Raw genomic sequence first — 25,683 nt, forward strand, 5'->3', positions numbered from 1 at the left:
TAAATGAAATCCAACCCTGATAACAGCAGGACTAAATTAAATCCAGCCCTGATAACAGCAGGACTAAATGAAATCCAACCCTGATAACAGCAGGACTAAATGACTAAATGAAATCCAACCCTGATAACAATAGGACTATTAAAATGAAATCCAACCCTAATAACAGCAGGACTAAATGGCAAAATGAAAGCTTGACAAAAAGTATTCCTGGTTTTATTATAATCATAAATCAATGAAAGACACATTTTACCAAATATATCAAAAACAAGCAGGTTGAGATGCCATCATTCACTGACAAATAAAAAGTACAACAACAACAGAGGGAAATAAAAACTAAACATGAATGAATGAATAAATGTTTTAAGTGACATCTTTACAGAACAAACAGCTTGTCTAATATTTACATCAGTGGAACATCTTCTGTATCTTCTGTAATCATCACTGTCACCAGACTCACCAGAACTCATCATTAGAGATCTGTTGTTTTAATCATCGATGCCACCAGTCCAAATTTAGGATATTTCGAATCGGCAAAACGCAGAGAAAAAAAGACAATGGGAGAGAAAGGCCTTATTGGTCCTCACTACGCTCATTATAATATTACATTATATCTTATCTTCAGATAATTGGTCTTCACTAATTAATGAAATGGTACTGTATTATCATGAGCATTAGTGAGGATCAATTATATGAAGATTGGTTGAAGTCGACCTTTAGGTTTTAGCCAATTAGTTGACCCAGATCAACAGGTTGAGACCCAGTGATCTACACAAGGCCTTGTCAGTTCAGATCATCATAAATCACAGATCTACACAAGGCCTTGTCTGTTCAGATCATCATAAATCACAGATCTACACAAGGCCTTGTCAGTTCAGATCATCATAAATCACAGATCTACACAAGGCCTTGTCTGTTCAGATCATCATAAATCACAGATCTACACAAGGCCTTGTCTGTTCAGATCATCATAAATCACAGATCTACACAAGGCCTTGTCTGTTCAGATCATCATAAATCACAGATCTACAAAAGGCCTTGTCTCTTCAGATCTTCATAGGTCTTCTTGTTCACAACGTTTCCAATGGAGTCTTCATACTCCTCCTAGTGGAGACACAGCACATTACATACATTAGTATTATGGGTAACAGGGCGTGTTCACTTTTTGAGGCACTTGTCCTTCAAACAAGTACATTTCCATTCACTTGTCCTTCAGAAGTACATTTCCATTCACTTGTCCTTCAGAAGTACATTTCCATTCACTTGTCCAGAGCACAAGCACACAAATACATTTTAAATTAAATAAAATTAAGGTGAATACATCAGATGCAGTTCAAGCCATTTTGTGCGGGAACCCCTTTTGGTGTTAGCATCATGTTATGCTTTAGCTATTGAAAAATAGCAGATCTACAAGCTCGTAGTGCGCCACCGAGTGGCGCGCTACGAGCTTGTAGGTCTGCTATTTTTGAAAAATCGAAGAACGACTGACAAAGAAACATAGCTTTTTCAGAAAACTGTCAGGATGTAGAAGACATTTTTAGAATCTGATCTCAGGTCAGAATGGGTTAAGTTAATATCCCTAGAATGTGATCCAAGCACGCTTAGCAGACTGACCATTTAAACTTGTAGCACGTATGTACTATGTACTATGTACTATGTACTATGTACTCGCCCAATAATTAATTCCTTCGGCTTGGAGACGTTTTGGGGACTATATTTGAGTATGGGGTCGCGTATGACCCCAAAAAGAGTGTGGTAGTCATTTGCAGGACCAAGGAGGACCAGAAACAGCATTAAAGAGTGTGGTAGTCATTTGCAGGACCAAGGAGGACCAGAAACAGCATTAAAGAGTGTGGTAGTCATTTGCAGGACCATGGAGGACCAGAAACAGCATTAAAGAGTGTGGTAGTCATTTGCAGGACCAAGGAGGACCAGAAACAGCATTAAAGAGTGTGGTAGTCATTTGCAGGACCAAGGAGGACCAGAAACAGCATTAAAGAGTGTGGTAGTCATTTGCAGGACCAAGGAGGACCAGAAACAGCATTTTCCAGTGTTCTACCTGTCGGATCAAACCCTCTCTGTATGCAGCAGTTGTAAATATTTGGGGCACATCATTACAGATAAGATGGAAGATGATGCTGACATGTACAGTATAGACAGTATGCTCTATTGCCCAGGCCAATATGTTAGCCAGGACATTTCACTACTGTTCAGTTGAGGTCAATATGTTAGCCAGGACATTTCACTACTGTTCAGTTGAGGTCAATATGTTAGCCAGGACATTTCACTACTGTTCAGTTGAGGTCAAGGTGAACCTATTCAGAGCGTACTGCACCCCGCTGTATATTACAGCCCCCTTATGGGTGAACTATAAAAAAACAGAGTCTGCGCAAGCTAAAGGTGGCTTTTAATGATGCTCTCAGGGTTCTCCTGAAGAAACCTAGGGGTGGCAGTGCTGGTCTAACCACCTTCCAGGCTCTCTTGAGAAACCTCATGTTCAGCTTTAAAAGCAGACTTGATGGGTCACATAATAACGTGATTAAGGTGTTGACTAATCCTAGGTTTAGCACTGTTAGATACCGCTCTTTGATAGAAACATTGGTATGAGTGCCTCCTATAGATTTTACGAGAGTTTTAGAGTTTTATGAACCAATGTATTTATTTGTAACTGTGTTGTATGTTTTTAATTGTTGTTTGTCATCTACTGGCTACGGCTGTCAATAAAGTTTCACTCTATATAGTTTTGTATTCATTTTAAAGTTCTGGCAGAAAACTTCAAAACGTCAAAATATCTCCACTTTCCATGAGTACGTGGTCAGTCTGCTAACAGAGGACCGCTCTATGAGTTCACATGCAGGACGTGGTCAGTCTGCTAACGGAGAAGACCGATCTATGCAGGCTGTGTATTTGGAATACATCAAATGTATGTAAGATCACAGACATTCGAAGACTAATTAACAATATTGGAAAGGTGATGATAATTTCCTTGGTGTGTGGCTTAATCTCTCTGATTAATAATCTATTATCTATTATTTCAATGAATAATTACCTCGGTGTCAGGCTGCCATCTCTCTGATTAATTGATTTATAATCTATATTAATCTATTAACCCATTCTGACCGGGCACCCATTTTGGTGTTATCATCATGTTATGCTTTAGCTATTGAAAAATAGCAGATCTACAAGCTCATAGCGCGCCACCGAGTGGCGCGCTACGAGCTTGTAGGTCTGCTATTTTTGAAAAATCGAAGAGCGACTGACATTTTTAGAATCTGATCTCAGGTCAGAATGGGTTCATCAGACCAGTGTGTGTCCAGTGGAAACCTCGTACGAATCTGATCTCAGGTCAGAATGGGTTAATAAAGGGATAATTTCCTCGGTGTCAGGCTGCCATCTCTCTGATTAATAATCTATAATCTATTTTAATCTATAATCTATTAATATTACCTCGGTGTCAGGCTGCCATCTCTCTGATTAATAATCTATAATCTATTTTAATCTATAATCTATTAATATTACCTCGGTGTCAGGCTGCCATCTCTCTGATGCCTTCTGAGACTTCAGTTTAGCCCAAACTGAAACAAAACAGTAGAATCAACAGAATTATTACAAACACAAAAAACATCTCTCTGAATTCACAAGAAGTTACACAACTAGAGAATGTAGAAGAATTGTTATTTTGATCAACGTTTGCCTGTTCTCATAATGGTACCAACATCATGTGATGTTTTATAAGACGGATGTACTGATGTTTTATAAGTGATGTTTTATAAGAGATGTTTTATGTGATTAAAATACTTACGAGAAACGGCGTCCTCGATCTGCGTGACGTTGGCGAAGTGGGCGGTGTTGGGAATGCCCAGGCAGCGCATGCCGTGGGCATGGCGCCACTCCTGGTGACACGGAGAATTACATCATTATCATTACACAGAACACCACAGAAACATATGGCAGTGTAACAGTCACACAGAACTATAGAGAAACATATTTCAGTGTGACACCCTCCAAAAGTCACACCATCAGTGTAACACCATCAGTAAGGAATTATTATTATGATGATTATAAACAGGCATAATAAAGACGTACTGCAAAGTGTCTCTGGAAGGCCTTGGGTCCTCGGTACGTGTAGTTTCCACAGATCTCACAGTTGTAGTTGATGTTCAGACCATGTAGTTTATACAGCCAGTACGGAATGGGCTGGAAACAGACAGGAAAGAGTTAACAGTTAATGAGCCTGGCCCAGACAGCCTGCTTTCTGGTCTAGAGGGGCGGGTAGCCTGGCCCAGACAGCGTGCCCCTGGTCTAGAGGGGCGGGTAGCCTGGCCCAGACAGCCTGCTTTCTGGTCTAGAGGGGCGGGTAGCCTGGCCCAGACAGCGTGCCCCTGGTCTAGAGGGGCGGGTAGCCTGGCCCAGACAGCGTGCTTTCTGGTCTAGAGGGGCGGGTAGGGTAGCCTGGCCCAGACAGCCTGCTTTCTGGTCTAGAGGGGCGGGTAGCCTGGCCCAGCCAGCCTGTTTTCTGGTCTAGAGGGGCGGGTAGCCTGGCCCAGACAGCGTGCTTTCTGGTCTAGAGGGGCGGGTAGCCTGGCCCAGCCAGCCTGTTTTCTGGTCTAGAGGGGCGGGTAGCCTGGCCCAGACAGCGTGCTTTCTGGTCTAGAGGGGCGGGTAGCCTGGCCCAGACAGCGTGCTTTCTGGTCTAGAGGGGCGGGTAGCCTGGCCCAGCCAGCCTGTTTTCTGGTCTAGAGGGGCGGGTAGCCTGGCCCAGACAGCGTGCTTTCTGGTCTAGAGGGGCGGGTAGCCTGGCCCAGCCAGCCTGCTTTCTGGTCTAGAGGGGCGGGTAGCCTGGCCCAGACAGCGTGCTTTCTGGTCTAGAGGGTCGGGTAGCCTGGCCCAGACAGCGTGCCCCTGGTCTAGAGGGGCGGGTAGCCTGGCCCAGACAGCGTGCCCCTGGTCTAGAGGGGTGGGTAGCCTGGCTCTGTTTTTGGGGGGGGGGGGGGGGTTATTAACTCTTACCTTGCCGTCCCAGCCCAGAGGGAGGTTCTTGGGGTTGTAAATGATCTCGTTGTCTTCGTCTTCACTCTCACTCTCACTGATCTGCTCCTCCTCTTCCTCCTCTCTCTCCTCGCCCGTCCGCGCCTGTTTCCTCTGCACGTTCTCATGGGTCAGCTGTCTCTGCTCCTAGAGGTCAAAGTTCAGAGGTCAGCCGTCTCTGCTCATAAAGGTTGTACTCGGCGTTGAGTGACCGTGTGAATGTGTCTGTGATGTGTATGGTGTTGAGTGACCGTGTGAATGTGTCTGTGATGTGTATGGCGTTGAGTGACCGTGTGAATGTGTCTGTGATGTGTATGGTGTTGAGTGACCGTGTGAATGTGTCTGTGATGTGTATGGTGTTGAGTGACCATGTGAATGTGTCTGTGATGTGTATGGTGTTGAGTGACCGTGTGAATGTGTCTGTGATGTGTATGGTGTTGAGTGACCATGTGAATGTGTCTGTGATGTGTATGGTGTTGAGTGACCGTGTGAATGTGTCTGTGATGTGTGTGTCCAGGAACTATGTCCACAGATGGGGGGGTTCCTAAAGTCTACAATGATTTCTTTGGTCTTATTGGTGTTAAGTGAGAGGTTGTTGTTGTAATAATCTGATCTCAGGTCAGAATGTGTTAAGTGAGAGGTTGTTGTTGTAATGAATCTGATCTCAGGTCAGAATGTGTTAAGTGAGAGGTTGTTGTTGTAATGAATCTGATCTCAGGTCAGAATGTGTTAAGTGAGAGGTTGTTGTTGTAATAATCTGATCTCAGGTCAGAATGTGTTAAGTGAGAGGTTGTTGTTGTTGTAATAATCTGATCTCAGGTCAGAATGTGTTAAGTGAGAGGTTGTTGTTGTTGTAATAATCTGATCTCAGGTCAGAATGTGTTCAGTGAGAGGTTGTTGTTGTAATGCTGAATAAATACATAATGGACCATAACCCATTTTGGGCGGGAACCCCTTGTGATGTTAGCATTATGTTACGCTTTATCTATTGAAAAATAGCAGATCTACAAGCTCATACATTAGAGATACATGGAATCCTCTGGCGATACGATGCGATACGATTCTCCCTCTTCCCGATGCGATGCGATAACCATTTAGTTCAAATCAATGCGATACGATGCGATTCACCCCTCTACCGATAAGATGCGATTTGATGGCGATTCATCACAATAGAAAGGATTTATATTAAAGCTCTATTAATTTCCCAAAACATGTAAAAATGCATTTTAATACATTTAAATTCAAAGCAATTTATTGTTTTACTGTAGGTTAGTATTATAGCTCTGCATCTCAAACAACCCAACTTATAGAATTCTGTAAGTAAACAAAGGGTCTGCTCTCCGCTGGTTATTGTGGAATTGTTAGATTACTAATAATCATAGGCTAGTATAATTATTATATCTCAAAGGTCAATTTGAGGTTTTGATTATAGAGGGTTCAAGAGATTAAAATGTAATAGCCTATCGTTCATCAATTAATGTTACCAACATATAAATAGAAAAGAAACAAATAAAACAAAAATTACAGGTCACACTTGTAGTGCTGTCAAACAAGTCTATGTCTAGTTTAATCTGCAACAGTTTTATAATATAATTGCCTGGCCCTATGTATATTGGGGGTCACTACGTGATCTCTCACTCTCAGCTAAGTGGTCCTTGCCTTGACCTGAAAAACATTGAAGACCCTGGCCTGCATGTATTATTAACGTTATAAATACATAGCAGATGTACAAGCTCACAACGCGTCTCATCCACGCCCCGCTGTGAGCTTGTGGATCTGCAATTTCAGGCGTGCGACACCGTCTTGCTGCAGAATATAAATAAGGCTTCTATCCCAGAGAACAGCAGGGGAAAGCTGGACAGTGGAAAGTTGGGAAACGATTGTAAACTACTTTAAACGCAAGCAGTACACCCTGCTGTGGCGTTGTTGTTGTTGTACACGTGTGTGCAGACTGCAGAAGCTTTCTTTAATTACAAATTGATAATGATCGCGACGCAGATTTGCGTCGGATAATCAGCAAGCACAGCTTTGGAGTGTGGATCATTACCAGCAGTCCAGCACGCAGCGCTACAGTGAAAAGTCAACTGATCGACGGACAAAGCTACTCGGACAGCTATTTTATAAAGCTAAAGAGTAAAGGTGGTGCTTCTTGTTTAACACATTCTGTACAAAACACGTCTGGAAACGTCATAAGGATCAGAAACGAGTAATACCTTAGACGTCTGTGGACGTCCTAGCGACGTCCAAACGACGCGGGGCGAGATAATAATATTCAGAATTATTCCTATTTTTTTTTTTGGCATTTCGCTTTTCGCTTGCCGTATGCTAACGCTCTGTGCAAATATTAGCTTGTCATTGACTCCCATGTTAGCGCGGCGGAAAGAATGACTCGTATCTCCTCATCCAGGGCGCTCTCCGTGGTGATGAATGGATCGATATGCTGGCGCTGCATTTCTGCTCCTCATCCGTCTCTCCCGCAAAATATGAACGCTTTTTGGAGTTTATATAAATATATTAAGATGATCGGGGATTATGAGCTCACTTTGTCAAGTCAATTTTTTTAAGAAAGTATTTCCGGTTCATGGCTTTCAGAGTAAAAGCGATCAGACTACTCTGGCACTATAAGGGCCTTTATTTTGATGCACGTTGGCGTACTCAATGTGTTAATGCGTGGGGCTCACTTCTGTTAGTCGCGGGTGCTCTTTATAGTCTGAGTCTGTTTGTTGTCTCAACGTGTCTACTCTGACTGCACCGTCGTACGGTAGCTTCTCTGTTCACTGACTGTGGGCGCGTTCGGAAATACCACACCGGAGCACACTCTCCTATTAGTTTGCATTGTGGGCTCAGTGCGCTAGTTCCGAACTCGCCCTGTGTGGCTGCGAGAGACCTTTTTTTCCCCTTCCTTTTCTGATGGTACGTTCAACTTCAATGCGCCTCGGAAACACAGCAAAGGGTGAAATTTACCATGAAAAAACGGTGCAACCACGGATTTTACCGATTCAAGCATCGAGATTTCACCCGTCAATTTTACCGATACACAGTGAATGAACCGATTCACTCGCATCGCGCACGTCATAATCGATGTATCGATTATTTTCCACATGCCTAGTGCGTGCGTGTGTTGTTTGTGCGTGCGTGTGTTGTTTGTGCGTGCGTGCGTTGTTTGTGCGTGCGTGCGTGTGTGGGTGCGTGGGTGCGTGTGTGGGTGCGTGCGTGCGTGCGTGTGTGCGTGCGTAACTCACCCCCAGTATCTCCACATACTCGTACACCTGAGCTTCCAGGAAAGCCACTTCCTTGTTGCGCTCAGTGTCCCTAAAGAATGATGTCATGACAGGAAACAGTTAACAGTGTCCCTAAAGAATGATGTCATGACAGGAAACAGTTAACAGTGTCCCTAAAGAATGAGGTCATGACAGGAAACAGTTAACAGTGTCCGTAAAGAATGATGTCATGACAGGAAACAGTTAACAGTGTCCCTAAAGAATGATGTCATGACAGGAAACAGTTTACTGTTGCGCTGCAGAAATGTAATTAAAGTTAAATAGTCTTAGGGCCTTTAGATTTAGGGTTCATGTCATTAAAGATAAGTATATACTTCTTAGGGCCTTTAGATTTAGGGTTCATGTCATTAAAGATGAGTACATACTTCTTAGGGCCTTTAGATTTAGGGTTCATGTCATTAAAGATAAGTATATACTTCTTAGGGCCTTTAGATTTAGGGTTCATGTCATTAAAGATGCGTACATACTTCTTAGGGCCTTTAGATTTAGGGTTCTTGGCGAACAGAGAAGGATCCAGAGATTCTAGAGATTTTCCTTTAGTGCTGAAGAGCCTCTGAGCTCTCTCCTCTAGAGTTCTGAAACACAAGGTTGTACACATTAGTACAGGTACACAATATAGTACACATTAGTACAGGTACACAATATAGTACAGGTACACAATATAGTACATGTATAATACACAATATAGTACACATTAGTACATGTATAATACACAATATAGTACACATTAGTACATGTATAATACACAATATAGTACACATTAGTACAGGTACACAATATAGTACACATTAATACAGGTACAAACACAGTATAAGTGAAGTTAAGTAATAGTTATAGTAATATTTACCCTCCACATTTCAGACCCAGAGCCATCAGTGCAGACTTCAGTCTGTCCAGACCCAAAGACGCCAGTTCCTTTAAGAGAGAAAACATAGGAGGTATTAAACTCTAGCGCCACCTAGAGGCCACTTCCTTTAAGAGAGAAAACATAGGAGGTATTAAATGTAGGAGGTTAGGAGGGTCTTAGATTCATAGTGTTGTTTTACAGCCAGAACGAAGTCGGTTCTGGAAAGATGCAATAGAGCACCGAAGTCCCACGTCAATATTGGTAGAGGGCGCAAATATACAGGTTCGTGTACTTTTTATTTGCATTATGACCCCATGGGGGGATTTTAGATCGCCTCATATAAGAACTGTGTTTGAAAAATAAACATGTCACCCCGGCCGCTTCACTCCTATGGATATTAACACATTATTTTTGTCAAATATGTTTTTATTTAATAGATTCTAAATGATTACAAATATTATGATATGAAATACAAAATGAAAGAAAAAATAAACAAGACAAAAAAAAAGAGAAAGAAATCCTAGGCTCTCTACGCACACAAAAGTCCTTGTGGCGGTGCCGGCACACGGGGGGAGAAAACTGTAGAGGGGATCTTGAATAAACAAGAAGGTGGAGCCGCACACACCGATAGCTAGAGTACCAATATTTATTCGGACAGCAGGTAAGACAGGAATATCCAACGTTTCGGCGGTTAAGCCTTCATCAGGGAATACAGCAGGGCACATCATGGTTCACACTTAAATATGGTGCCAGAGTCATGCAACCAATCAGAATCTGAATTTTAAAGGAGAATTCCATGCTAGAATGCTTTCTTATCTTTCTTACCTTTCTTTGTAGTTGTTACGTCCCCACCAAAGAGGTCCAGGTGTTTTTTTGTGCAAAAACTCCTTATTGGCTATTTCCCCTACCATAAGCCCTCAATGAATTGCATTGCATTGAATGGGAATTGAATGGGGCTATGGGGTGTTATGCTAGTTCGCTTATTTCCATCGAAAGAAGTAGTAAAGTGTGCCGCTTGGGATATTATTTACATTATGAAGAGAGGATATATACAAATAAATTATAATTTTGAGCGATGGAAATAAGCGAATTAGCACAACACCCCATAGCCACATTCAATTCCCATTCAATTCAATGCAATTCATTTAGGGCTTATGGTAGGGGAAATTACCAATAAGGAGCTTTTGCACAAAATAACACCTGGACCTCTTTGGTGGGGACGTAACAACTACAAAGAAAGGTAAGAAAGCCTTTTAGTATGGAATTCTCCTTTAATCTTTGCGACCTAAAAATATATCTGGGAGCACCAGTGCCACTAGAGATAATGACTGTGGTGCGCCTCCTGGCTACAACGATCGATTATAGAGCCGCTCTCTGACATCCACTGCACTGCTCCTGTCTGCTAGCTGCACTAGCACTTGATGCTAACAAACCAACGTGTGGAGTGTGTAGTTAACTACTCTTTGACACAACGGTACGGGACAACGTTGAGCGCTGCATCGCTCACATTGTGTCAGAAAGTACATTATTTAAAGCGTTTCAGATTCAGAAAAGACCGGAGCCTCTAGCTCCGGAGGCGGACCGGCTCAGCTGTGTGTGTGTGCATGTGTGTGTGTGTGCGCATGCGTGTGTGTGTGTGTGTGTGTGCATGCGTGTGTGCGCGCACAGCCGGCCACACGCGCATGCAAGAGAGAGAGGGAATGAGAGCGAGAGGAAGGGAGACAGAATAGCAGACTTGTAAGTGTTTCTACATAGCAGCAGTATTGATACTTTTACTTAAGTAAAACATTAGAGTAATTTATCCACCACTGATTAGAAGTGAGTAGGCATAGCTATAAATATAATGTTTTACATCGAAATTATTTTATATTAATAGGATACACTCCTCTTCAATCTGTCTAAGGCATACTATTATTCAGTTTAAGGTTACACATCGCCTCCACTGGTCCAAAGTAAAACTATCTAAGTTCGTTCCTACCATGGATCCTATATGTGATCATTGCAATCAAGATCAAGCTACCCTTGCACATGCTTTTTGGTTTTGCCCAAAGCTAAATACATTTTGGCAATCAATATTTAAAACATTTTCAGATGTATTAGAAGTGCCCATAGAACCCTCTGCCACTATTGCAGTGTTTGGAGTTATTTCCCAAGATCTACATCTTAGCCGGCAAAACAAGAATATGATAGCCTTCGCATCTCTTTTGGCTAGGCGGCAAATACTATTTAAATGGAAGGAGAAAATACCACCAACCTTTAAATCTTGGGTTAATGATGTTTTACATCATCTGACATTGGAAAAGATTCGCTACTCCACAAGAGGGTACGCCGGTGCCTTAAAATTCTACACCATTTGGCAACCTTTTTTGACATACTGTACATTGAGAGGATGAACGCGGCTGACATCAACAATCCTTAACTTGTTACACTGACCCTACTGTAATTGTTTTATTTTATTTTATTATTATTATTTTATATATATATATATATATATTTTTTTTTTTTTATTATTATTATTTCTTTGCATACTTCTATTATTCTATTATGTCTATGTATATTTGTATGTGTCTTTTATTTCATATGGTGCAAGATGGGGGAGGGGAGGGGGGGGGGGAAAATGTTCGAAAAATGTTATATAATATTTGTGTGAAAAAGCAATAAAAAAATCAAGAAATTATTTTATATTAGAAATTCTAATTATATGATCTAAATAGGCTATGAAGGTGAAAAACACAAAACAAAGAATAAGAAAACAGGTGATGTGACTGGCCGGAAACAGTGTAGACTAGAGGGTTCTCATCTGGAGATGTTTGATGCCTCTAGCCCACCACACACCGGCTGTGTCCGCCGCGCCGCGGACACAGCCGGCTCCATTATTTTCAATGAACCTATCGCACACCGGCTCCGTCCGCCGCGTCGCGCCGCTCGGCGCGCCGATAGAACACAGTTCTATTTTCCAGGCGGCGGCAACGCGTCGCGCCGCAGACGGTCGCAGACGGTGTGTGATGGGCTTCAGTCTCTTTGAAGAGACGGATGGATGAGGGACAGAAATCTGGACACTACATTTTAAATTCTGGCATGCATTTTTATACTTTGGTCATTTCATGTTATTTGTAAACCACACGTTATATTATTGTTTTTATGAATGTAAAAAATCGATTACATATTGGTGCTCCTTAGATTTTGGTGGGTGCTCCTAATTTTTTTCTGGTGCTCCTTCATTTTGAAATTGGTAGCACAAGCGCTACCAAGTAAAAGTTAATTTGGAGCCCTGAGAAGGGGGTAGGGGAACACGGGTTAAATAAGACCTGTCCCTGTGATATGAGAGGTAGGGATCATAGGGGAACACGGGTTAAATAAGACCTGTCCCTGTGATATGAGAGGTAGGGATCATAGGGGAACACGGGTTAAATAAGACCTGTCCCTGTGATATGAGAGGTAGGGATCATGGTCATGGTCATGTCATGTGGTGTATTAATCGTTTCTACTCAGGTAATGGACAAGGGGCAGCCAAACCTTATCAAACTGTCTCTCCCCGTTTCTCAGGAAATACCTTATTCTCTCAAGATGAAGTGTACTAGTCATTTCATTTAACCAGTGCTTAAATGCAGGAGCCTCCTCCTTCTTCCAGTGTGTCAGAATTAGTTTTTTCGCTGTAATCAGACCATATGAGAAGAGTTGTTTCTGTGCTCTCGTCAACATAGGCATGGAGTCTAGTGACAAACCCAGAATTATTAGTACAGGATCGGGGTCAATATGAATACTCAAAATATCAGAGAGCGTCTCAAATATCTTAATCCAATATCTTTGTATCGGAGGGCAAAGGGCGAAGCTATGAAGAAGATTTGCATCTATTGTATTACATTTGTCACAATGCGAAGAAATATCTGGGTATATGTTATGTCATTTTAATTTGGAATAAATATTAAGAATCAACTGACTGAGATAAAACGCTAATGTTACTGCTTCTGAATTAGTTACATGTTCGCTAGAAGCAGACTGTATCGTAATGTGATACAGTCTGCTTCTGTTGCAGACGATACAGAGACACCTCCATGACAATAACGCAGAGACAGCTTGTTGATTTATGGACCACAACGCTTACATGAAACGAGGCCATGTTATTCTCCATAGAGAAATTACTTCCGCGAACCAGGGACTCTGGGCCCTATGAACCAGGGACTCTGGGCCCTATGAACCAGGGACTCTGGGCCCTATGAACCAGGGACTCGAATTGAGCCGAATTTAGTTAGTCAATTCATACTCGCTTGTATATTAGAGGTCCTTGACATCCCAGTGAGAGACAGACAGCTATACTGCTGTCTCACCTCCCACTGACAGACAGACAGCTATACTGCTGTCTCACCTCCCACTGACAGACAGACAGCTATACTGCTGTCTCACATCCCAGTGAGAGACAGACAGCTATACTGCTGTCTCACCTCCCACTGACAGACAGACAGCTATACTGCTGTCTCACCTCCGACTGACAGACAGACAGCTATACTGCTGTCTCACCTCCCACTGACAGACAGACAGCTATACTGCTGTCTCACCTCCCACTGACAGACAGACAGCTATACTGCTGTCTCACCTCCCACTGACAGACAGACAGCTATACTGCTGTCTCACTGGAATACCACTGGAGCTGAAATGATGTTGACTCAGAAAGTTTCAGTTGCACCGAAGAGAGTTAACCCCTTACCTCCCAGAGTTAACCCCTTACCTCCCAGGATGAGAAGAGTTAACCCCTTACGTCCCAGGATGAGAACGTTAACCCCTTACCTCCCAGGATGAGAACGTTAACCCCTTACCTCCCAGGATGAGAAGGTTAACCCCTTACCTCCCAGGATGAGAAGGCAGACAGGTCCAGATGGGCTCCGGCGTGCGTCAGCGCGCTGCTCGTCTCTTTCTAGAATACGGAGATAAAAAGAAGATAATTCAACGAGACACCAAAACCCTAAACCCTAAACCCTAACCTAACCCACCAAAACCCTAAACCCTAACCTAACCCACCAAAACCCTAAACCCTAACCTAACCCACCAAAACCCTAAACCCTAACTTAACCCACCAAAACCCTAAACCCTAACCTAACCCACCAAAACCCTAACCTAACCCACCAAAACCCTAAACCCTAACTTAACCCACCAAAACCCTAAACCCTAACTTAACCCACCTGCCTAAAGGACTGCCTAAAGGCTAAACCTAACCCAAGATCCACCAAGACCCTAACCTAACCCTAAACCCTAACCTAGCTCAGTGGCCTTGTGGTTAGAGTGTCCGCCCTGAGACTGGGAGGTTGGGGTTCAATCCCCGGCCGGGTCATACCAAAGACGGGACCCAATGCTTGACACTCAGCATCAAGGGTTGGATTGGGGTTAATCCCAGAAACCTAAACCCTAACCCTGATGAAACCCTGATGAAAACACACTGAAACACAGAGTGTGACTCACAGGAAGGTCCTGTTAGATAGATAATAACTTAACCCTGATGAAAACACACTGAAACACAGAGGTGACTCACAGGAAGGTCCTGTTAGATAAATAATAACTTAAACCCTAACCCTGAAGAAACTCTGATGAAAACACACTGAAACACAGAGGTGACTCACAGGAAGGTCCTGTTAGATAGATAATAACTTACGGGCCAGCCAGGAAAGGTCCCGTTGTCCCACTTCTTCTCAAATTCCAGCAGAACTTTCCCGTAGAGCTCGTTCTGGTCCAGCAGAGGCTTCACCCGGTCCGTGTAATCCTGGAGATACTCCAACAGCATCTCCAAGTACCTGAACACACACACACACACACACACACACACACACACACACACACAGTCACACACACACACACACACACAGTCACACACACACACACACACACACACACACACACACAGTCAGTCACACACACACACACACACACACACACACACAGTCACACACACACACACACAGTCACACACACAGTCACACACACACACACACACACACACAGTCACACACACAGTCACACACACACACACACACACACACACACACAGTCAGTCACACACACACACACACACACAGTCACACACACACACACACACACACACACACACACACACAGTCAGTCACACACACACACACACACACACACACACACACACAGTCACACACACACACACACACACACACACACACACACACAGTCACACACACAGTCACACACACACACAGTCAGTCACACACACACACACACACACACACACACACACACACACACAGTCACACACAGTCACACACACAGTCAGTCACACACACACACACACACACACACAGTCACACACACACACACACACAGTCACACACACACACACAGTCAGTCACACACACACACACAGTCACACACACACACACACACACACACACACACACACACACACACACACACACACACACACATTTCGATTTCTTTATTTGAGTCCACATTTATAAAATACATTATCAAGGGCACAAATATTTTCAGTTGCTTCTGATATACTACGCACTCGAAACATCACGTGTCTCAGTGCTCGAGTCCAAACAAGCCCTAAATGTACAGAATATAAAATAGGCAACACATGAACTTATTCACAGCCAACATTGGTCACTTCAGTCTGTCATATTACCAACACCGAAAGTAAATTATGGGTACAAAAAGCACCTTCTCCTCCAAATAGACCGACTGCCTATAATGGAGGAGATTGAACAGTATGTTGAAGCTGCTTTGCCTTACACTTGGACAACCCTATAATCCTCAAGCCTCTGACCACTAGCCTGTGGTCATGGCCCAGGCTGCCAAATATAAAAACAATGAGCCGACACGTATAGCCCAGTTGTATAATGGCCTGTACTAAAGGTTGATATTTTACTTGTTTAGTAAGGAAAGCTTACTCTAAACTTGAATCAAAAGCACAGCCAACTTCCAATAGAAAAACCTCTCTGCTGTTCTTTATAATGACATCTGGTGTATTTGCAGTTATATTTGCGCACACACACACACACACTAGGGCTGACCTTCCATTCCGTATTTGATGATCGATCATGATCGATTCCTGTGTTTCGATCGTCGACGCTTCGAAACCCAACGGGGGGGGGGCTGAATAACTCCTAATCTACGGAGCTCTCCGTGGTTTGGTCCATTAGCGCGATTTTCGGAGGTTTTTGCTGATAATCCGGTGGTCTAGATGGAAACATTGGTGCTTTCTAGAGCAAGGATGGCTATATTTTAGCTCGCTAGCATTGAGGCTATTCATGTAGCAACAACATCCACACACGGGTGCGGGTGCGTGCGCACACCAGTGGTGCACGCGCACGCATGCGCACACCACTCGTGCTCATTGACCTACACAAACAAACAAACAAACAGGTACATGGACATTGCGAGCTGGTTGTAGAAGTGGTTGCACCACTTAAAAATATATATAATCCAAACTCCTCTGTCAATTGTAAACGAACGGTAACATGAATGAACTCTTCAAGACACTTGTCAGAAATAAAATCAACCACGGTTGATTTTATTGATTATAAAGTTAATGTGACTGTGAGTGTGTGTATGGGAAAAATATATAAACTTCACAGATTATAGATCACTTGAAATTATAACAATCTGTTGAGTATTGCCTGAATAATGCCACTAGTGAAATCCCAATATTTATCGACATGCGATGCCGATGGAGAAATCCCACATACCGGTAGTTAAATTACCTCATAGTCATGCTGCATGCGCTGTTGGTCGATGAAGAATTATAATCCAAGGTTTGTCAATCATATTATGGTTTATGGTTGAAAGTAAAGAGATCTGCAGTCATTGTGCTGCAGACTGCAGTGCAGAGTGCATGAGAGCAGCTCCGCTTGCTAATTGAGTTGACATTTGCGCAACTTCACTGCATGGCATTACAGTAATTAGTTAGTTGCCAGCACCTGCTCCAATATAGGCCTAAATCAAACTTTATTTATATAGCACATTTAAAACAATAAAAGCCGACCAAAGTGCTGTAGGCCTACAGTGGAGCATCACCATCGGCGCACAAAAAAAAGCATAATTAAAAGAAAAAAACACAGGCAAATAGTATAGGCTACATAATTACAATAATACGATCAGGTGCAATTAAATGCCAAAGAGAAAAGGTGTTTTGGTCTGGGTCTGTAGGAGCTGCTCTGCTGCATGGGAGTTCACAGTGATGGAACAGGTCAGTCTTCAGACAAGAGGAAATAAAAGATATCGCTGGCAACGTCAAAATCAATTCTTTGCATCGCCAAAATAAATCTATAGGCCTAGTTTAATTCGTGCCATTATACTCAGCCAATATGCACAACGCAGCGCATGAGATTGCAGATCTTTTAATTTTCGGTGCGCCACTGCGCGCACTGAGCGCACTCACCATGTGAATCCAAGCAGGTCCTCACAAGTATAATGTACACCGCCAGGCTCCACAAGGTTCTCAGCGCAATGGCGCATCGATAAATGTTGGGATTTTATAGTGGCATTATTCAGGCAATACTTAACAGATTGTTATAATTCCAAGTGATCTATAATCTGTGAAGTTTATATTTTCATTTGGGTGTAAATAATGTTTTTATATGACTTATCAAACATGGTAGCCTATATTTAATGTCCACTGAGCTGTGGTGCGCTTGCCTACTCTCAATTAGGGATTTTCCCAGCGGTCATTTTCACTCGTGTAGCCTACAACCTTTATTCAAATAGAGTATTTTAAAATGCAACCACACTTTCGATTTATTTTTCCTGGCTCCTGGGACTGCAGCTGCACTTGTTCAGTTGACTTCCTTGTTGTTAACACGGGGGAAGAGGAGGCGTTGCGAGGTGCTGCGAGGCGCAAGCATGGCTCGCGGACCAAATGGGGCCGGCTCGCGGACCAAAAGCGGACGCTTCTTTTTATGACTATTCGATTCAAAATCGATTCCCGTGCGTATCGATTGAACGTCGATTAATTAAAAATTAAACGTCGATTAAAAAATCGAGTTTTTTTGGGTCAGCCCTAACACACACACACACACACACACACAGTGAGCCATGCATCGAAACTCTGGCGACTTGGATGGGGTGTTTTAGGGTGGATGAGGCTGCTGAGTAAACCTTGGATGGGGTGTTTTAGGGTGGATGAGGCTGCTGAGTAAACCTTGGATGGGGTGTTTTAGGTGGATGAGGCTGCTGAGTAAACCTTGGATGGGGTGTTTTAGGTGGATGAGGCTGCTGAGTAAACCTTGGATGGGGTGTTTTAGGGTGGATGAGGCTGCTGAGTAAACCTTGGATGGGGTGTTTTAGGGTGGATGAGGCTGCTGAGTAAACCTGATACTTACTTTTTGTATTCTGCGTTCTTCCTGTCCTTAGAGATGTCAAACAACTGGTCGAACGACGACAGGTACGAGATGTACTCCAGTTTCTGTCAGGAATACATTAAAAAAAAACGCCTGCAGTCAGTTTTCAACAATTAAAACATTACAAAAGGTACACAAATGCATTAAAATACTGTATAAAATGCATTCCCATAACACAGTGATTAAACATTTTCTTAGAAGACGTCTCTGAGCCGCGGTGGTAAGAGACTCACCGCTCACCCAAACACATCTCTGTTTTTACTAAAACTACAACATGACGTCACTGAGCCGCAGTGGTAAGAGACTCACCCAATCACATCTCTCTGTTTTTACTAAAACTACAACATGACGTCACTGAGCCGCGGTGGTAAGAGACTCACCCAATCACATCTCTCTGTTTTTACTAAAACTACAACATGACGTCACTGAGCCGCGGTGGTAAGAGACTCACCCAATCACATCTCTCTGTTTTTATTAAAACTACATGACGTCACTGAGCCGCGGTGGTAAGAGACTCACCCAATCACATCTCTCTGTTTTTACTAAAACTACAACATGATGTCACTGAGCCGCGGTGGTAAGAGACTCACCCAATCACATCTCTCTGTTTTTACTAAGCACCGTTTCGGTGGTCACCTCTTCACCAGAAAGTGGACTATGAATAGGCCTTAACCCATTTAGTCCCGACGTCGAAATTTAAAAAAATATTTTTTGAATGTATTTTCTTCTGAAATACCTCATGTTTCTAGATCAGTGGTTCTCAATATTTCATGTCAAGGACCCCCAAAAATATATGAAATTGGCCGCTGACCCCCATCTGAAAATGTGTTGTTTCAGGGACCCCCTCCCTCCCAGAAGCAAAGATTTGAGTTAAAAACGTTCGCTCTGAAAGAGTATATATTCAAAGCTTTGCACCACATGTTCGTGATTTTGTCTGCTATTTTTCAATAGCTAAATTATAACATAATGTTTAAAAAAACAAAAGGGGTTCCCGCCCAGAATGGGTTAAATGACTCACCTCTGCCCCCTTCAGGTTGGTGAACTTCAGGTAACAGTCATGGAGGTCCAGGTATCGACCGTAGCCTTCCTCATCACTGAACTCTACCAGATCTACACACACACACACACACACACACACACTTAAGTACCGGTGATACAAGCAAATCCTAGCAAGCTTCTGCAGTGGTTTCCAACTTTGTCTCAATCGACGCCAAACTAAAATCCACGGTTTTAGTGTGGCACCTCCATATACATCTATACAGTATCATATCCACCAGTACAGTTATATCATTATCATATTATTATCATATCATTATCATACTACCGGTAGATCAGACTCAGGGCTCGAAATTAACTTTTACTTGGTAGCTACCAATTTCAAAATAAAGGAGCACCAGAAAAAAAAAATAGGAGCACCCACCAAAATCTAAGGAGCACCAATATGTAATCGATTTTTTACATTCATAAAAACAATAATATAACGTGTGGTTTACAAATAACATGAAATGACCAAAGTATAAAAATGCATGCCAGAATTTAAAATGTAGTGTCCAGATTTCTGTCCCTCATCCATCCGTCTCTTCAAAGAGACTGAAGCCCATCACACACCGTCTGCGGCGCGACGCGTTGCCGCCGCCTGGAAAATAGAACTGTGTTCTATCGGCGCGCCGGGCGGCGCGGCGCGGCGCGCGATAGGTTCATTGAAAAAAATGGAGGCGGCTGTGTCCGCCGCGCGGCGGACACAGCCGGTGTGTGGTGGGCTAGAGGCATCAAACATCTCCAGATGAGAACCCTCTAGTCTACACTGATTCCGGCCAGTCAAACATCACCTGTTTTCTTATTCTTTGTTTAGTTTTTTTCACCTTCATAGCCTATTTAGATCATATAATTGGAATTTCTAATATAAAATAATTTCGATGTAAAACATTATATTTATAGCTATGCCTACTCACTTCTAATCAGTGGTGGATAAATTACTCTAATGTTTTACTTAAGTAAAAGTATCAATACTGCTGCTATGTAGAAACACTTACAAGTCTGCTATTCTGTCTCCCTTCCTCTCGCTCTCATTCCCTCTCTCTCTTGCATGCGCGTGTGGCCGGCTGTGCGCGCACACACGCATGCACACACACACACACACACACAGCTGAGCCGGTCCGCCTCCGGAGCTAGAGGCTCCGGTCTTTTCTGAATCTGAAACGCTTTAAATAATGTACTTTCTGACACAATATGAGCGATGCAGCGCTCAACGTTGTCCCGTACCGTTGTGTCAAAGAGTAGTTAACTACACACTCCACACGTTGGTTTGTTAGCATCAAGTGCTAGTGCAGCTAGCAGACAGGAGCAGTGCAGTGGTTGTCAGAGAGCGGCTCTATAATCGATCGTTGTAGCCAGGAGGCGCACCACAGTCATTATCTCTAGTGGCACTGGTGCTCCCAGATATATTTTTAGGTCGCAATTTTTCCAAAAATTCAGGCGCATTTGCGACCAAAATATTATTTTGCTATTTCGAGCCCTGAGACTAGAGGTGATCTCTCTATGGATGGGCTTTCTACACTAATGTGCATTTTCCCAGCAGCCATCACTGCGTGAAAGAGGAGTTAACAGGCAATTAAGGGCACTAGATTTGTCCGTAAACCTCAAGTTTAACAGCATATACAGTTAATATACAGGTGTGATGGTACAATTCGGGAGTTTACTGGAGTTTGTTGTAAAGTTTAATATACACATCCATATTCCATGCTTTTTGCACAGTGTATGTAGCATCAGCAGGTCTTCATTGATAATCAGTAACTAGTAATCAGTACTTACTCTGAGCCTCTTCACTAGGGTTGTCTCTAGCCTTCACCAGCTCTTCAAACTCCACCGACATCGGAACACAGATCTACAAAAAACATGTGAAAACACGATCAACGTAGGACTAACCTTACCCTAACCAGAGACCAACGTAGGACTAACCTTACCCTAACCAGAGACCAACGTAGGACTAACCTTACCTTAACCAGAGACCAACGTAGGACTAACCTTACCTTAACCAGAGACCAACGTAGGACTAACCTTACCCTAACCAGAGACCAACGTAGGACTAACCTTACCCTAACCAGAGACCAACGTAGGACTAACCTTACCCTAACCAGAGACCAACGTAGGACTAACCTTACCCTAACCAGAGACCAACGTAGGACTAACCTTACCCTAACCAGAGACCAACGTAGGACTAACCTTAACCTAACCAGAGACCAACGTAGGACTAACCTTACCCTAACCAGAGACCAACGTAGGACTAACCTTACCCTAACCAGAGACCAACGTAGGACTAACCTTACCCTAACCAGAAACCAACGTAGGACTAACCTTACCCTAACCAGAGACCAACGTAGGACTAACCTTACCCTAACCAGAGACCAACGTAGGACTAACCTTACCCTAACCAGAGACCAACGTAGGACTAACCTTACCCCAACCAGAGACCAACGTAGGACTAACCTTACCCTAACCAGAGACCAACGTAGGACTAACCTTACCCTAACCAGAGACCAACGTAGGACTAACCTTACCTTAACCAGAGACCAACGTAGGACTAACCTTACCCTAACCAGAGACCAACGTAGGACTAACCTTACCCTAACCAGAGACCAACGTAGGACTAACCTTACCCTGACCTTTTTGTTTTTGGTATTCACACAGCCAGCAATGGGTTAAACGCTCCCAAAAAGAAAGTAGTCTCTCTGACATCTCTAGGGGGCGCAATCTGCTTTAAAAAATGAGGAATAATGCATTGAATTTGGACCCCACTGGGCCCAGGAGTTGAATTTGGACCCCACTGGGCCCCGGAGTTGAATTTGGACCCCACTGGGCCCCGGAGTTGAATTTGGACCCCACTGGGCCCAGGAGTTGAATTTGGACCCCACTGGGCCCAGGAGTTGAATTTGGACCCCACTGGGCCCAGGAGTTGAATTTGGACCCCACTGGGCCCCGGAGTTGAATTTGGACCCCACTGGGCCCAGGAGTTGAATTTGGACCCCACTGGGCCCCGGAGTTGAATTTGGACCCCACTGGGCCCAGGAGTTGAATTTGGACCCCACTGGGCCCCGGAGTTGTCGCTTATTTAAAACTCTGGGAGTTCCGGCAAGAATTTCACGCCATTACAAAGGACAGTGAAAAACCACTGTAGCAAATATAATACACATACAATCGTTGGGGTGTTTACTTCCTGGTTGTGGAACTATTTAAATACCTCGTTGGGGTGTTTACTTCCTGGTTGTGGAACTATTTAAATACCTCGTTGGGGTGTTTACTTCCTGGTTGTGGAACTATTTAAATACCTCGTTGGGGCGTTTACTTCCTGGTTGTGGAACTATTTAAATACCTCGTTGGGGCGTTTACTTCCTGGTTGTGGAACTATTAAAATACCTCGTTGGGGTGTTTCCTGTGGAACTCTTTGATCTGTTTCAGTCGGTTGTAGAACTCTGCGAACTCGTTCGGTCCAGAGATGGCGTTCAGTTCCTCCTTCCTCATACTGGTTCAAAGGTCAAGTCACGGGAAGAGTCAAACAAATCAAAATTAGATTGTGCGTCTGTGCGTGCCTGTGTGTCTGTGTGTCTGTGCGTGTCTGTGCGTGCCTGCGAGATTTGAGGCATTAAGGTTTTTATGACATTTCTGAGACCATTCATGTTTCTGGAGGATGCTTCTAAACTTCTAAACGTATTCTATTGCTACTAGTTTTTAAATCACTGCAAATACTATAAAAATAACTAATGACCGAAAATAGCTACAATCTCTAAACATGTCGCGCTGCAACGTGTTGAGAGATTGTATTGTCGGCGTGCAGAAACGCTGGCTTTTATGGAATCCAAATGAATTAAATCAGTCCTGTGTGTGTGTGTGTGTGTGTGTGTGTGTGTGTGTGTGTGTGCGTGTGTGAATATGTAGTTCAGTCATTGTAATGTAATAATGATAAGAATGATGTAATGTCATTGATTTATTGAAATATTTTTTAACAGTTTGCAGAATTACAGTACATTTCAAGCACAAACTCAATACAAAGACTGTAGTAGAACTGAGTGGACGACCCAATTAAGCATTACACTTGTTTACAACAGGGTCCACATTGTTCAATTCATCAAAACATTTAGAGACAAATAGACACTTCTATATAGTTAAAGCGCTGACCAGGAGAGATCAGTTGTAGAACAGAATGTAATGGTCAGTGTCCTGAGTGACCAGGAGAGATCAGTTCGTTCACAGTCTCTTACCAGTCTTTGTCTTCATTTGTCTTCGTAGGAAAGGACATGATACTGTACTGTACTGTACTCACTGTACGAAATATCTTATTTCTTCCTCCCTGTAGATTACATGATTTACTTTGATGCATTGATGTATTGTTTATTTCCCTTTTTTGTGCAGTCTGTGTTTTGTAGATATTTGTATTGTTCTTAATTAACTTTTAATCTGTTTAAACCATCTGTTCTTTGATATGTTATTGTCTATTTTTTGTACTAGGTGCTAAATAAATAAACCTAAAACCTAAAACCTACTGTATTGTACTGTACTGTACCGTACTGTACCGTACCGTAATGTTAGGGTTTAGTCTCTTACCCGTCTTTGTCTTCGTAGGAATCCCTGAGACTGGAGCTCACCTCCATGTATCTCTGTACAGAATGGAAACATTTATGATTAAACATATTTAGTTATTACGATGGATGCATTTATAATATAACGTATTATAATCTATATTACATTAACCCATTTAGACCCGAGAATGATTCTACAAATGCCTTCTAAATTTTTCAGTTTTCTGAAAAACCATGTTTGTATGTCAGCCGTTCTCTACATTCATTTTCATGTCAAGGAATATATGTAATAATTGGCCGCCAACCCCCATCTGAAAATATGTTGTTCCAGGGACCCCCCCAGAGTTAAAAACGTTCCCTCTGGGCCGTGGCTCAGCGGTCCAGGCACCTTGGCCGGTATTCTGAGCCTGGCAGTGTGACGCGGGTTCGACTCCCAATCCCAACGGCCTTTACTGCATGTCACCCCCCACCATCTTTCCCCCCTATTTCCTGTCAGCCTACCGTCTGTCCCTCTATAAAAATAAAATAAAGGCGAAAGCCGGAAAACAAAAACATAAAAAAACATTCCCTCTGAAAGAATATATATATATATTCAAAGACATCCACCACATTTTCTTGATTTTTTTCTAAAATAGCAGATCTACAAGCTCAGTGTGTGATATTAACTGAGCTCAATTCTGCATTAATTCCATATTAAATAATAGATATTTTGCTGCTTACATCCAACATGGCTCTGGTTCGATGGTCTGAGTTGATCTGTTCTCTGAGCTGAAAATAATGGAAATATGTTTTATTAGTTCAATGTTTATCTCACACACCATTTCTCTCTCAAAATAAAAAATGTGTAATAATTTTTGCTTCTACGGGCCGTCGGCATGGAACAAGCTCCCACTGTACCTTCGTCAGGCAGCCTCTGTAGACATTTTTAAAGCTCAGCTTAAGACCCACTTCTACAACATTGCTTTTAATTGATCTTTTATTTTTGTTATTCATGTCCTCACTGTATTGCATTACTGCTTGTTCTTAATGTTGTTGCCTTGCTTTTCTTGTATTCTCCATTTTTCTGTAAAGCACTTTGAGCTGCATTTCATGTCATGAAAGGTGCTATACAAATAAAGTTGTATTATTTATTATTATTATTATTAATAAGTGACATTATGGCATAATAATAATAATAATAATAATAAAACTGGTGTGTGTGTGTGTGTGTGTGTGTGTGTGTGTGAGACTGTGTGTGTGTGTGTGTAATAACAGTATAAACATTAGCATGTAGCATGTAGCATACCGTGCTCTTCTTGTGTAGCATCTCTTTAGCTTTAGCATCCATTAGCCTCTCTTTCTCCTCGTGGTAGCGACGCTGCTGCTCCAGAATGGTCTCCATGTTTATTCTGAGTAAGTTATATTAAATTTAACTTCCTAACGCAGTTAGAGTTTAAAGTTGAAATGAAGTGAATTAAAGCGACAGTCTGTTGGTTTCGCCGCTAAACGGTTAGCTAGCGTTCCTTCCACCGTTTGTTTTCACTGCTGCAACTCTGCAAGCCTGCAACGTTGCTGCTGACGCCCCCATAGCCCGGAGGGATCAGCCCACACTGGGATTG

General features: G+C 42.8%; 1 protein-coding gene across 1 annotated transcript; it reads right to left on the minus strand.

Annotated features, from left to right (window-relative positions):
• Positions 1 to 186: 186 nt before the first annotated feature.
• On the minus strand, positions 187 to 25,620 carry sf3a3 (splicing factor 3a, subunit 3). Its single transcript, XM_080788143.1, has 17 exons — positions 25,371 to 25,620; positions 24,806 to 24,853; positions 24,111 to 24,163; positions 22,926 to 23,031; positions 21,324 to 21,396; positions 19,531 to 19,622; positions 18,495 to 18,577; positions 14,798 to 14,936; positions 13,997 to 14,065; positions 9,154 to 9,221; positions 8,774 to 8,881; positions 8,268 to 8,337; positions 5,008 to 5,172; positions 4,084 to 4,194; positions 3,800 to 3,890; positions 3,517 to 3,572; positions 187 to 1,101 (listed from the first exon to the last, which is right to left on the minus strand). Exons 1-17 carry the CDS (start codon positions 25,464 to 25,466, stop codon positions 1,024 to 1,026), a joined length of 1,506 nt encoding a protein of 501 aa, XP_080644269.1. The 5' UTR covers positions 25,467 to 25,620; the 3' UTR covers positions 187 to 1,023.
• Between the last annotated feature and the right edge of the window lie 63 nt (positions 25,621 to 25,683).

Source organism: Protomyctophum bolini (assembly GCF_963924005.1).
Source record: "Protomyctophum bolini genome assembly, chromosome: 17".
Classification (NCBI taxonomy): Eukaryota; Metazoa; Chordata; class Actinopteri; order Myctophiformes; family Myctophidae; genus Protomyctophum; species Protomyctophum bolini.